Consider the following 13,355-nt stretch of genomic DNA (forward strand, 5'->3'; position numbering starts at 1 on the left):
CAGGGAGGTACGTGCTCTCTTCCGGAGCGCTGAGATGTGGTACGTAGGCATCTCGACCAGACGCGGCCGCAGAGCCGAGAAGCCTATCGCGCTTGGCCGAGGGTTGCACGGCCAGCCATGTCGATGTTATTGACCGTCCCGCAAAGCTTATGTGGGCGGTGTAAGCGTTGAATGACTCGAGGCTGCCGTTCAACGGTTCAGTACGGAGTTATCGGGATCGTGGGGGAGAAGCATATTTTGATGATCGCCACCGTCGTCGATCTCGGCTCCCCCTGTCCAGATGCATGTATGAATTAGAGACGATCCATGGGGGAAAAGTAGCATGGCGTCTGAAGGGGGGGGTGGGGGGTGGCTGCTTCAATACATTGTGGTATGGACTTATATATCTTTCTCTGTTGTCCAGCCCCAGTTGTGAGCATTGCCCTCTCTCCTTTTCCATTGTGGTCTCAGATGGGAAGTTCCAGAACAGATATTTGACTTTGGCTATACGAGCAGAACAGTTCATAATGCCCGCTGCCCAATAGTGACAAACATTAGTCCCTTGGTGCTGCTTTTGTTTACTTCGTGCCCCTTCTCCCATGCCAGCTGAGAGATGAGGCATCTCTCTGCTGGGGTGTTGTTCTCTGGGAAGACCTCCTCCAGGGGTGGTGGTTTAAGTATCGCATATGCTCCAACAAAGCGTAGACTCTTTGCCTTTGGGCAGTGAGTCTGGGCCCCCAAAACTGGGCTCCGTGGCGCTGCGGTTCTGTCAAAGTGGGGGCCACCTTAGCCGCTGCCCCAAGCTTCCGCCCCCTCATCACCTAGAGCTTCGATCAGGGCCACCTGGCTACGTCACAATCAACAGCTGTCGGGTTTCATTCTGCCGCGTCCCAAGTCTTTCAACCTCCAACTGCACTTCCTTATTTACACTCTAGGAAGCTCCGGCCGGACTTGACCAACTGCTGCCCCCCCTTTTCTAGCTTTTCACTTGGTGAATGCAACACCCCTTGCTACGCCTGACTGTAGCATCACCTGGCCGGATCGAGCTACCATCCCAACAATGTCCTTCAAGGAGCACGACCAGGGCCTCGCCCCTGGCCTGATGGAGGCCCGGGAGAAGGAGGTCATGGACGAGATCGACAAGCTAATCGACAAGAAGCTACACTTTGCCCTGGCTCGAATCATCCCAAGCGACCCGGACGCTGCCCGCATCGTCGAGGACCCCGATATCAAGGAGCAGGCAAACAACCTCAAGACCGCGGTTGCCGCCATCGTGGAGAGACACGAATGCATCATCTCCACCATCGCCAAGTCGAAGAAGGACAAGGACAGTGACAAGCCTGTATGAGAAGGTCATGCCATCCCCGACTGGAGACAGGGAGGCGTAGCTAGGGGATCAAACCAGTCTTCGGAATACCAGAACTACTGAGCAACATCGTGTTCGACGGCAAGACTCGTCAATGTTGTGCATGGTCATCGTGAATCTCACAGCTAGTCAGGTCTCATTGCAAGAGCACTGTGGTTACTCAGTCGGAGAACCCCCCTCGGACAGGTCTTGCCAGACCTTGGGAACTGGCAACGCATACAAGGGTGACTGATCACGGCCACCACCACAAGTGTACGTTGTCCCGTACCAAGACATATATCAGCGGTTGTGATTATTCTTTTGTCTTGGAAGAGTCCACCTCTCTCCTTCCCGGTCTTCTGTGGCATTTTTGTTCTTCGTGGTCTTGTGTTGTGTCCCTGTGCAGGAGGAGAGAGTCAGCGATGATGGGGCCATGTGCTCTGGGCATGTTTCTGATGTCTGTAAGTACACACTCAGCCGCGGCTGAGTTACCGGGTGATTGGGATCTTGACTCGCATACCAGGCTAACGAGAAGGTTGTCTTGACAGCTGTCAGACTAAAGCTAAGTTGGGCTCTGAAGGTGTGTTGACATGGGAAAGTCCATGAGGGAGATGATGCAAATTCCTGGTAGCGGGATATGCCGCGCGCATCATCTTACGGGGTGGGTCGTCTGTCGGAGATTTCCCAGGCTGCCATATGCAGGCAGGGCTAAGTCCCGGGTTTGGCCCCTTCCGCAGGCCAGTCAAAGCCTCTCGACCAACGAAACGAACTGGGGAGCCGATTCCCGAGTCATGACATCCGCAACCCTGAGGAATAGCGCGACAAACCAACTCACATCCCCGTGCGCACAGAGCGTGTTCGTGATCGCCTTCATCCAACACGCCGGTTTGCCCCACCTGAAGAGAAATGAGGCACCCAGGACCAGGCGCCATGATGATATTGTGCTGGTGACCTCGGCACGTTCTGGCGCAGGATGGTCCCACGGAGGCCTAACCGCTGGGGCCCATCATCCCAGCCGGCTGGGTCGTGGAGTTGGAGAGAAAGCACATGCAATACAAGCGACGTCTGGGCACCCCATTCACACAGCGGGTCACTGTAAGGCCCATATTTATCGTCAGAATCTGCTAAAAGAACCCTGCCCATCCAAGCCGTCGTACCAGGCGTTCGGTTGACCGGATGTGAACCATCTTCTCAGCTGGCATGAGGAGCTGAGTGGCTACAGCAAACAGGAGCCTCGTGGGTCACAAGGACTGCAAGCCCCTGAATGCGAGATCCGCTCCCAGAAAAGACAGAACAACGATCTGGTTTTTGCTACATAACAACTGAGGATCGATTGTGGCTATGACCCATTTTGATGCCCACTATTGAGTCTCGTCGCAGTTTTGCGCCCACGTGGTTACCGACTCACCTTCTAGAGAGGAAGAGCATCACCAGGGATTATCGACAGCTAGGGCGGGCCCCACAAGAGGCGAGACCGGGGCGAGTTTAATTACCTGGACGGTAAAGCACTGTTCGCTCCAGACAGCCGGTTCGCAAGCTGACCCTCGATCCCGATCCGGGCAGAAGACCACATGTGCTCTTGACGAGAAGTGAAAGACGCCTGATGTCCAGCGCCGTCAATTACACCCCTTGCATCTCCTTGCTGGCGCCGTCGAGGCAAGCTCTCAGGCTTGCGTGCACGGATGAGTACGGACGACGATGGATTCCTATACGCCGCTGCCTTTGACCAACACGGTTGAGGCGCATTTGGTGATCAATACCGTCTTGGTTGCCGTCACGGTGGTCGTGGTTGGGCTGCGAGTCCTCTCTCGAATTCTAGCCCGGTCGAAGCTGGGAGTAGACGACTACTTGACCATTCTAGCCCTTCCTCAAGGGGTTACAATGCTGGTGTTGCAAGGAATGCGTAAGTTTGAGCTTTTGATCTTCCACCCATTGGACAACCCCTTTCGGGCTCAGGCCCTGTAGGATGCTGTCCTAAAAGAAAGCCTCGGGGATAAGCTTCCACAGGGCAACTTTTGTTTGGGACAAACTTCTAGCAGAATTAATGATCTGAAGAGTAAAGTATGTCTTGCTAATGCCGTCGTCCAGTGGCAAGATCGGGCCTTGGTCACCCCTATCCGGCCATCATTGGAAACTGGTATTTCATTGACACTGTAAGTCTACAACCTGCCAGAGAATACGTCCCGTCTTTCGCGCCCCGGCATTCTGATGAAATTATTTCATGACAGCTTCTTCTACCATTCGATGCGTTTTTCGGCGCCTGCGTCCTGACGACGAAACTCAGCGTCCTGTTCTTTTACCGTCGAGTGTTCACCAGCCGTACCATGCGCATCGCGACCTTGGTGACCTTGGTGCTCGTAGTACTCTGGGGAATCGGCAATCTCTTGCAGACTTTTCTGGTTTGCCATATGATAGACGGCATCTGGTACGACTTTTTCTTTTGTTCAGCAAACCCACGATTTCATCCAGTGGGCCCCCCTCTCGGCCATCCCGGCAACCACGAGCTTGCGGTGAGAGGTCCGGCTAACCTCTCAGCAGGCACGCTACCAATCCCAATTTCTGTCCCGACCTCCAGGCGAGCTTCATCTCAATAGGGCTCTTCAATCTAATCACCAACACCATCATTATGCTTGTACCGCTTTACACAGTCTGGACCCTCCAAAAGGTCCGCGTGTCGACCCGATTGGGACTCAGCGCAGTGTTTTTGCTAAATCTCATGTGAGTAATGTCTCGGCTGCGCAGGCCGTTCATCGGCGCCGCAATAAATTCAGGGTGTACACTCGCTGACACCACCCTAGGGTTACCGTGGTTTCTGTCACAAGGATTGCTATGATGATTGGCGTCAAGGATCTCAACGAAGTTCTGAGCAGCATGGTCATAGTGACATTTATGTCAGTGCTCGAGGTGAACCTGAGTATACTTTGCAACAGCCTGCCAATGCTGCTTCCGCTCTACACCTACTGGAAGCACCGCAGGTTTGGAGGCGACGGGGAGGACGAGTACGTCTCGAGATTGAGAGGGGACAGCCAGTCGGGCAGGCACGAGCACCTCGTGGAGAACCTGACGAATGGTATTCCGCTTGAGACCATTTACGGGAAGGACAACGTACACTTCACAACAACGGTCGGGCGAGGCGACAGGCCGAGACGGACGAATTACGAACAATCTGAGGACGACGGGTCGGACTCAGAATCGACGAGAAGGCTTCCGCGGAACGCGCAGGCTATTACGATCGAAACGAAATGGTCGATAACGGAGGAAAGCGTGAAATAGTTAATAAGCACACATGTCATTGCCATACCAACACCACGTCTCGGAGTCGACAAGACGCCAGAGCCAACTCCCTATGCCAAAATGCCTGAGTCTTGGTATATTCACGTGCCATAAGAGGCTCTTGTAAACAACGTTATCTCACCAGAGGGTGTTATAATCCTAAATAGGTCAGAGGAGATTGTCCTGTAGGAGATTTCCCCATGAGAGGTTTGGGGAGAGATACCGTGGCCGCATAGTGGACACCCGAGCAGGGCTCGTACCGTTCAATACGACTCACCACCAACGTGTCCAATGCGAGTCACCAAACCTTGAACCTGACGCGACGCCAACGGCCCGGTCCTACGCTCGGGCTATGCCGGTTGACTTCCGGACCGCCGGCCTTTAAAAGCTTGGTGGGGCGGGGGTCGAGGATTGAGGATGCGAACACCTCAACCGGGCCCGCACTGCCCACGTGGTGAGAGTAGCTCATGGCCGCGAGGACCCGCCAGGGCGGCATTGTCCGAATACTAAAAGTAGCAAAGAGCTCTCGAGCCAGAATTGTCGATTAACATGCAGCCCCGCCCATGACTTCGCAAATGCCCAGCGTGTAAGCAGTCCACACCAGTTGAATGGTCAGTGCAAGGCCAATAAGCTTACAGAGGACAGTTGATGCTGGGAACAACGGCCATGCCTTGGTCAGGCTTACTTACGGATAAGCGGTCTCACACCTCAGCAGATTGTCCTGGAATAAATTCTAATTTTAAGCTTATCTTCGCAGGGCTTTTCTGACAGGTCACAATCCGCTGTGATGGCGCTAGCTGCCCTTCCACCAACTGAGGGGTTCATTAGCAACCAACTACCTGGGCTGGGTCTGTGGACGACCTGGGCTGGGCAAAATAGGTGACTTAAAACGTGGTCTCCTCCTCTCCCAACTTTCACTTTGCAAACGAGTTTGCTGTAGTTGCTTTAGTCTGATGTCCCGCCTGCTGAGAAGGGCCGAGGCATGACAATAATCTGCAAAGGAAGTACACTTCGGCCTCTGCTGCTCCGATCCATATTTGGGCTCCTTACGAGTTCTAGGCAGCCATGGCCGTTGCAGAGTTCCTCCGAGCCGGGACTGCTCTGCTCCAGGTCGTGGTGGGCAATGACGCCGAACCTCTAGATATAGGTTGCTGGGTCGACCAGTTCCAAGGACTGGCGACAAGCCTTGATCATGAGGGCAAGGTTGGCACCGCAGCCTGCGGTGCGAGTGTGGAAAGAGCCTGCTGGAAGATCTCTCAGGATGTTCTCATCCGACTGCGACGGCTGAGCACGAACAGGACAGAGTCCTCTTCTGAGAGCAACAACTCGAACGGTGATCTACGTAGTGTCTTTACCGAGCAGGATTTGGAATCATTCCGCACACAATTGTTCACGGTACAGATGCGTTGGCAGGGCCTCCAACCAGAGGAGCAGCTGTAAGCTACATCACCCAACCAATGCGGCGCCCTTTGTGTGACACAGGGGCATTAGGCTGAACGAAATACATAGCGGCGATATTGCATCCCAGCTGTCCGCCACCATCTCAGAAGCACCACTCGTTGAGGACAGCACACTGGCGGGACCAGACAACAATACCCAGAGCAAGAATGGGCGCCCCAGGCAGGCACCGCCAAAGGGGCTGCTTCAGGATTTCATCCTCGAGAGCTTGAGCTTCGAAACCATGGAGAGCAGGGAGCAAGATGTGGCCAAAGCACACGGCGACTCGTTCGACTGGATCTTCAACAGCGACAGCAGTCAGCCCTCGGCGAGCGATCCCAGATTTACGGAGTGGCTCTCGACCGATGACTTGGGAAGCATTTACTGGAGTGAGTCAAACCTCTCCCCCCCCCCCCAGTCTTGCCCCCCAGGAGGCTATCCTATGGCGTGTTGGTCTTTACCAGAACGTCCGATAAGTGTTGCCGCGCTGGCTGAGACTTCAGAATTTGTTGCTAAGACAACTTAGTTACCGGGAAACCAGGATCGGGCAAGTCTACGCTGATGCGCTACCTATCGGAGCACAGCGAAACGAGAAGATCGCTTCAGACCTGGGCGGGTGACAAGCAAGTTGCAATCGCCGGCTTCTACTTCTGGGTCAGTGGATCCGAGGACCAGCGGTCACGGGTCGGCCTCTTGCGATCCTTGTTACATCAACTCCTATCGCTCTACCCAGACAACATCCCCGGGGCGTTTCCCCGTCTATGGCAGAAGCTATGCGGCATGACCACGAAGGAGAGGATAGGCATGGGACTGGAGTGGACCGGCCCTGAGCTCACCAGCGGACTGCTGCGCTTGCTGGGCACCGGGCTCTCGCAGGCCAAGGTCTGCTTTTTTGTGGACGGGCTGGATGAGCTTGATGGGGACCATGAGAACATGATCCGCTTCTTCCGCGACCTAGGGTCTGGGAAGAATGGCTCACAGGTCAAGCTGTGCCTCTCTTCGCGGCCGTGGGAGGTGTTTGAACGGGCGTTCGCGCGTTCGGTCCCCAGCCTGCGATTGCAGGAGCTGATTCTGGGTGACTTGACCCAGTATGCTTCCGACAGTCTGTATGTGGAAGCTTTTTCTTGTGTCATTTCATACCGGCTTCTTTCACAGACCATGAGCCCAGCTCTCACATGTCCTAACCTCTCCTGGTGCAATCTCCCCTGGGGTAACCTACAGCCCAGAAGGACTCGGGATACCCTCCCATAGGATACCCTCTTACAGAACAACTAAATCTCTTACGAGGCCACTGACATATTGCAGGCGGAGGAATCAACACATTCGCCGAGCTCTCCGGGAGAGCACCGACGACGCCAAACAGCTTGTGCACGAGATCGTGGCATCTGCCGATGGTGTGTTCCTTTGGGCTCGACTTGTGGTCCGACAGATTATCAAAAAGTTCGGCAGTGCCCAAACGACGGTTGCGGACATCCGAGGCCATCTTTCCAGTTTCCCCACCGAGCTCGCAGACCTCTTTGAAAAGCTGGTGTTTACGGACCAGCCAGAGAAGAAAACGAACGAGACATCAAAACTGTTGCAGCTCGTACACGCTCAGGAGACGGTAGCTGAGTTTATTAAGGACGAGTCAGCCACGTCTTTGTCCATCTGGGACCTCGCGTTTGCCTCGAGAGCAGAAGACAACACGCTTGCCCTGACCAAGTCAGTAGAAGAAGCGGATGATGAAACGGTAATCCGTCGCTGTGCCGAAACTCAGGACTGGGTCCAACGAAGCTCGGTAGGACTCCTCGATATCTTCCCGCGACAAAGGCAGGGAAATAGCGCTGCACGAGAGGCTCGCTTTGCAGAAAGCGATACGGTGGAGACTCTGGCTCGGAAATTAGCAGGACACAAGGTTACGTACCTTCATCGAACGGTCCGCGACTGGCTCTTGCACCCAACTGGCAATCCAATCTGGCTCCGGCTGAAAGCGGCAGTAGAAAGATCAGATACCTTTGACCCCCACCTGTATCTGCTTCGGTCCTATGTCCTGCGAATGAAACATCCTCTCGAGCAGATTGAACACCATCGCCGCTTGGATGAGTGGTACCCAGACATTGCGCTGAGCCTGACGCATGCGCGTCACATCGCCAAAGACGATGAGGGCTTCCAGACAAAGTTGGTCAATGAGCTGGACAAGACGATCTCGTGGTACTGGCTCACAAAGCCATCGAGTCTTGAAGACCACTGGGCACGCAACCGTTTCGGCACCTTCGAGGAGAGGCGCGGGGACAAACTTTCCATCCCCTTTCCCTTCCTCGCCCTTTGTACGAAATTCGGACTGGAGAAGTATGTCCTCGACAGCTTGGATGCGATGGCCGATGATAAGTCCGAGCCTAATGGCAATGCACCGAGCACCCCGGGAATCGCAGACTCGGCGCTGCCACGGGAGGGGACTCCTCTCCTCTATCGAGCCCTCGAGTTTCTTTGCTCCCGGCAGAAGACCATCTATCCGCTCTCCTCGCCAGCATTTGTCAAGTCTCTGCTAGGGTACTCGCAAAAGTACTCAAACCATGGGGTTCTCGGCCCGCTCATCGGTAGTCCCAACAAGGAGTTCCAGACGAAGCTCCTGCATGTCAAGGATGCCACCCCGTGGGTCCTGGTGCTCCGATCGGTCAGGGACGCAAAGCGCAGGGGTTGGATTAGACCCTTCGATATTGAACCCTTGGGCACGGAGAGGTGGACAGAGATCATAGAATGCCTCGTCCTAGAGGGAGGCGCCAACAGACAGGTCATCATCCGCGATGACGGGTGGGATCCGGAGACAAATGCCCTGCAAGTGCTGGGGAATGGAGGCTTGCTCCATGGCTACGGGGACTGGTGGGTTGAGGAAAGACTGGGGAGGCTCTTTTCGCGGGACGGGTAGTCAGCACGGGGCGAGACGTGTAGGATACTTACATACCGCCATAGCATACATAATCGCAAAGGTATTAAAAGTCTATGTCACCAGCCTGCTCGAGTGTCCATCCACTACATACGGGGCCACAATATCGTTGCCCCAGAACCTCCTGCCGCGATGGTATATAGCTTTTTGAAGGTATGGTGCATTTACAGCAGAAATGCATGTAATGTATATCCACACATTTGAGTTTCTTAGCTCTAATGCAAACAATCGCACTCTGTCCCTGTCGAGTCGGCAGCAACGGGCCAAAAAATGGCGGGCGAGGCTGGGTTGAGTTGCGGGAGCATTCCACGTCTTTCTTCTAGAAGCAGCATTAGCCCAGACAAGACCTGGGCCAGCGGACCCCGCAGCCGGGGCACAGACAGTTCCGCTGCTCTGGTTGCACGCGGGCCAGGCGTGGCCTGCAGGCCCCTGCGTCAAGGCAGGCTCAGGGCCTTGCTTGGCTTTCCGGAGCAGCCAAGATACCTAGGTACCTAGGTACTTAAGTGTCTGGGTACCTCTTGCATTGGTCTGCTGCCAGGGTTGAGGGGCAGGGCTGTGGTGGCAGGGTAGTCTTCGCGGTACTTTGTACGCAGCAGGCAGGCAGGCAGGCAGGGCGGGATACATGGTTAGACAAGGTACCTACCTTCCTCACTGCAGACTACTGTGTATGCTACGGCACCTCAGATCTCACGTCGGGTTCGGGGTCCATCAGATTGAATTTGCGACCACTCACTCTTGCACGCACTTTGCCCGCACCTTCACTTCTGGCCATTCTACCTTCTCACACCACCATCGTTTTTTTTTTGGGAGCAACCTGCCAGGCCTGCCTCGCTCTTCGCAGCCTGTTCTCCATTACCAGCGCTCATATAGCCAAAAGAGAAAAAATCAGCGTTATTTACTTTACACTTCAGCCTTGTCCGTTTCAGTGGCGCATTCCTGCAGAGCACACACCACCAAAGGCAGTCGTCGCTTGGTCGCCACTCCTCCCGCGTGGTGCGCTCGAGAAGTAGCACGCGATCCGTCAGAGCCCGCCCGCGACTGCAAACTTTGTGCCCCGTGGCTACCTAGCCATCTACCACTTCCCTGCTAGCCAGGTAGCGCTCGTTTGTCTCAATATGTTTTCCAAGCAGCCCAAGTTTACGCCCAAGACACTGCCCAAGCCCAAGATCCGCACCGTCAGCGTCGAGGTACCTAAAAAGCCCAGCACTCCGGTGAATGGGAGACGCGCAGTCGGCACGAGCAGTTCGCCCCGGCCCTCGACATCCTCCATAGTCGCCAGAGGCACGCCAAAGCCTGCCAACGGACGTCCTCGAGCCAGCAAAAGTCCCTTCACCTCCTCCGACGAGAAGGGCTACCTCGCCCCACCCTCAAACGGTCGCAAGCGCATACGCTCCCCCGCCACCGACAGCGATCGCGTCGCCTTCGACTCAGACGGCGACAGCGCCGAAGAGGATGATGACGACTGGGAAAGTCGCCTGAAGCGGCGCAAGATGTCAACGCGCATGGACCCTAACCGCAAGCTGCGGCATTCTGCGCTGGCCGACCTTGCTGCCAACGGCTACAAGGACACGGGCAAGGCTCCCAAGATCGTGCACGCCGCGGATCTCTTCTCGGCCTCGCAGGGGGACAAGCCCCTCTTCCCCGATGCCGAGCCTGAGGACCTCGTGGTCAAGCTGCAGTATCCGGGCTCCCTGACAAGAGAACGGTATGTCTCATGATTTGCGCTGGCACAGCTGCCGCTGCCCTCCCCCACCAGGTGGACTTGTGTGCTGACCCTGCGGCTACAGGTTCGTGCTTTCGGACGGCAGAGACAAGCTCAAGGTCTTCGAGGACATCACAAAAGTCGTGCACAATGTTCAAGAGTCATTTCTCACACCAGCACAGGCCCAGGAGCACGGTTTTAAGGACATCGTTCGACAGCTGGAGCGTAACTCGAACTCCCAGTACCTGAATCTGGCAGGCTACAAGGCCGCCATAGAAAGATACAATACTGTTGTGCTCCACCTCCTCAAGACCGGCGCAATAGCCACGACCATCGACAAGCAACACGAGCTCTCTGAAAACCTAATCAACCATATCCTGACTCAGGTCTACGACCGCGTGGTCACTCCCAAGGTAGATATCCTGAAGAAGTACGAAAACGGCACCGACAATGTCTACGGCGAGATGAACAGAAGCTTTGTGCGCCAGGCGCTCTGCCAGAACCTGCAGATGAAATCGGACCAGGTCTTTGTGGATCTGGGGTCTGGCGTTGGAAACGTGACGCTCCAGACAGCGCTCGAGATAGGCTGCGAGAGCTGGGGCTGCGAGATGATGGACGGCCCGGCGGAGCTGGCCAAGGCCCAGCACTCGGAGTTCCGCGCTCGCTGCAAGCTCTGGGGCATCCAGCCGGGCAGGATCCGGTTCGTGCATGGCGACTTCACAAAGGAAGAATCCATCAGGGACGTGCTTAAGCGGGCTGATGTGGTGTTGGCCAACAACTTTGCATTCACGCCGGAGCTGAACGACAAGCTCAAGATAATGTTCTTGGACTTGAAGGAGGGCTGCAAGCTCGTGTCGCTCAAGAACTTTGTCAGCTCCTCGGCATACCACACCAACGATATTGCCACCCAGATCCTCGACGTTGAGAAGTACCAATGGCCCGAGAAAGGCGTCAGCTGGACGGACAGGCAGGGCGACTACTTCATTGCGACCAAAAAGTAGGGGCTGGGTCGGAGCAACAGGCGACGATCCTGACTCGGCGGCATTAGCTGATTGCCAAAAGGACGGAAAGTTGCACATAGAAGGAAGGATGCATTTTGTGACAATTTATACCCCCCCTCGCACACATATGGGAGCAGCGCATAGGGAGTATCGATTGGAGAGGCGGTCTTGTGTGGAAGGTTGGGGTCTGGGGGCTGTGTTTATTTCTCATGACGCACCTTTTTCCAAAGCATTGTAGCGAGCAGAGACAGCATATAGAGAAGAGGCCTGCGGCCAGCGTAAGCAATAACGATACCCTTCTCTACCCTGACAAGCCTCATCATGCCTCCGTGTGGTGGGCAGTCGCGCCAGGCCGTTCTTTTCGGCATCGTTTGGTGTCATGCCTAGATTTCAGTGTCAACATTCATATCGCCCCGACTCATACTTCACGGCCCGTCGCCGCGCTTCTCGTTCGCGGCATTCATGTCGTCGGCCTCTTGGCGCGCCCGCCTCATCCAGCGCTCGATCAGCTGCTTGTTCTCGGCGGCGATCTTGGCCTTCTGCGCCTCGGCGACGTTGAGCTGCATCTCGAGGGCCAGCACCTCGTCCTGCATCTGCTGCATCATGTGCTTCTTGACGCGCAGCTCCTCGGCCTGATCCCCCACCCGCAGCCGCAGCGCGTCCCGCTCCCCCGACAGGTCGCGTATGGCCCGCGCCTGCGACCGTTGCGTTGTCTGCAGGGCGTCGCGCTCGCTGGTCGTCTTGCGGAGGCGCGCCTCCAGGGAGGACTTCTGGCGGAGGGCTTCGGCTAGGTCGGCGCGTAGGCGGGACTGGGTTGGGTCGGGGGTGGCTGTGGGAGGTTCTTTGGCCGTTGACTGTTGCGCGCTGGAGGCTGACGAGGTCGCTGATTGCCAGTGGGCCTTCTCGGCTTCGAGGGCTGCTATGCGGTCGTTGAGGAGTGAGCCTGGAGGGTGCGGAGGGAGGCGCGTTAGTTTATGAATACGGGCCTGGTCTTGCTGAGCATGCAAGGGGATGGACGTTTCGGATCTGAGGGAGAACTTACAAGCCTCGACGAGCTCATGGTTGACTGGGCTGTTCTTCTCAGCTTCAAGGATCGAAGAGAGGTAGTCCTCTTTCCAGCCCGGCATGTTGTATGAGAGATGTACTGTGGAAAGGGGTGTGTGAGCTGCGACGGGAGCTTGAACTGGTGCAGCTTCTGATCTTGATGCCTCTCGCGTGGGTGATGGAGATCGGGGTCGGGATGAGGTGGAAACAATCTCCCAATCATCGTCGCCCCCAAGCGATGACGATGCATCCATGTCCAGCTGTCGAGGCGGGCGGGTCCCCCAGGGTCTTATCTCAGTTGCTCTCCCGCGCTCTCCCGCCAAGCTGGGGCATGTGAAGGGCGCCTAAAGGTTGCACCCCCCATCCGTGCAGGCCGTGCTGCGACGGTGAGCGCTTATCGATAGCTGTTGTGCTCTGGTGGAGTAGGGCGGCCCCTCGCTGGCTGGTGCGGCTACCTGGGTACCAACCAACCTGGCTGGGTCCTGATCTATAGCCGCGTGTGGCTTGCTCTGGAGCAGTACAGTACACTCACTCACTGAGCTTCGCCGAGGCTCATCTCACAACACCGGTTCGACCTGCATTGTGTTCGGAATCTGCCACGCCATTGATAATCCCTCTTGAAGACGACATCACGCCTGATAAGCGAATGAG

The 13,355-nt window shown here is 55.9% G+C and overlaps 4 protein-coding genes across 4 annotated transcripts; 3 read left to right on the plus strand and 1 right to left on the minus strand.

The window, feature by feature from the left end:
• Positions 1 to 1,039: 1,039 nt before the first annotated feature.
• Positions 1,040 to 1,408, plus strand: KVR01_004813 (uncharacterized protein; the record flags this gene model as incomplete). Its single annotated transcript, XM_044784682.1, has 2 exons — positions 1,040 to 1,321; positions 1,385 to 1,408. 2 exons carry the CDS (start codon positions 1,040 to 1,042, stop codon positions 1,406 to 1,408), a joined length of 306 nt encoding a protein of 101 aa, XP_044646977.1.
• A 1,614-nt stretch (positions 1,409 to 3,022) lies between these two features.
• On the plus strand, positions 3,023 to 4,597 carry KVR01_004332 (uncharacterized protein; the record flags this gene model as incomplete). The annotated part of the gene is made up of 5 exons (XM_044788715.1): positions 3,023 to 3,227; positions 3,413 to 3,477; positions 3,553 to 3,749; positions 3,863 to 4,042; positions 4,123 to 4,597. 5 exons carry the CDS (start codon positions 3,023 to 3,025, stop codon positions 4,595 to 4,597), a joined length of 1,122 nt encoding a protein of 373 aa, XP_044646496.1.
• Positions 4,598 to 5,636: 1,039 nt separating this feature from the next.
• On the plus strand, positions 5,637 to 9,010 carry KVR01_004791 (uncharacterized protein). The gene is made up of 4 exons (XM_044786899.1): positions 5,637 to 6,033; positions 6,107 to 6,423; positions 6,561 to 7,140; positions 7,340 to 9,010. Exons 1-4 carry the CDS (start codon positions 5,663 to 5,665, stop codon positions 8,937 to 8,939), a joined length of 2,868 nt encoding a protein of 955 aa, XP_044646955.1. The 5' UTR covers positions 5,637 to 5,662; the 3' UTR covers positions 8,940 to 9,010.
• Positions 9,011 to 12,085: 3,075 nt separating this feature from the next.
• On the minus strand, positions 12,086 to 12,958 carry KVR01_004008 (uncharacterized protein; the record flags this gene model as incomplete). The annotated part of the gene is made up of 2 exons (XM_044788081.1): positions 12,086 to 12,603; positions 12,703 to 12,958. 2 exons carry the CDS (start codon positions 12,956 to 12,958, stop codon positions 12,086 to 12,088), a joined length of 774 nt encoding a protein of 257 aa, XP_044646172.1.
• Between the last annotated feature and the right edge of the window lie 397 nt (positions 12,959 to 13,355).

Source organism: Diaporthe batatas (genome assembly GCF_019321695.1).
Source record: "Diaporthe batatas strain CRI 302-4 chromosome Unknown Contig00004, whole genome shotgun sequence".
NCBI classification, from domain to species: domain Eukaryota; kingdom Fungi; phylum Ascomycota; class Sordariomycetes; order Diaporthales; family Diaporthaceae; genus Diaporthe; species Diaporthe batatas.

What these genes read in the sequence shown, in the direction of transcription:
- KVR01_004791 (XM_044786899.1), top strand. Translation starts at nt 5,663, where the DNA reads ATGGCCGTTGCAGAGTTCCTCCGAGCCGGGACTGCTCTGCTCCAGGTC. An exon ending in CTTGGGAAGCATTTACTGGA is followed by an intron (nt 6,424 to 6,560) that starts GTGAGTCAAACC and finishes AAGACAACTTAG; the next exon opens with TTACCGGGAAACCAGGATCG. An exon ending in CAGTATGCTTCCGACAGTCT is followed by an intron (nt 7,141 to 7,339) that starts GTATGTGGAAGC and finishes GACATATTGCAG; the next exon opens with GCGGAGGAATCAACACATTC.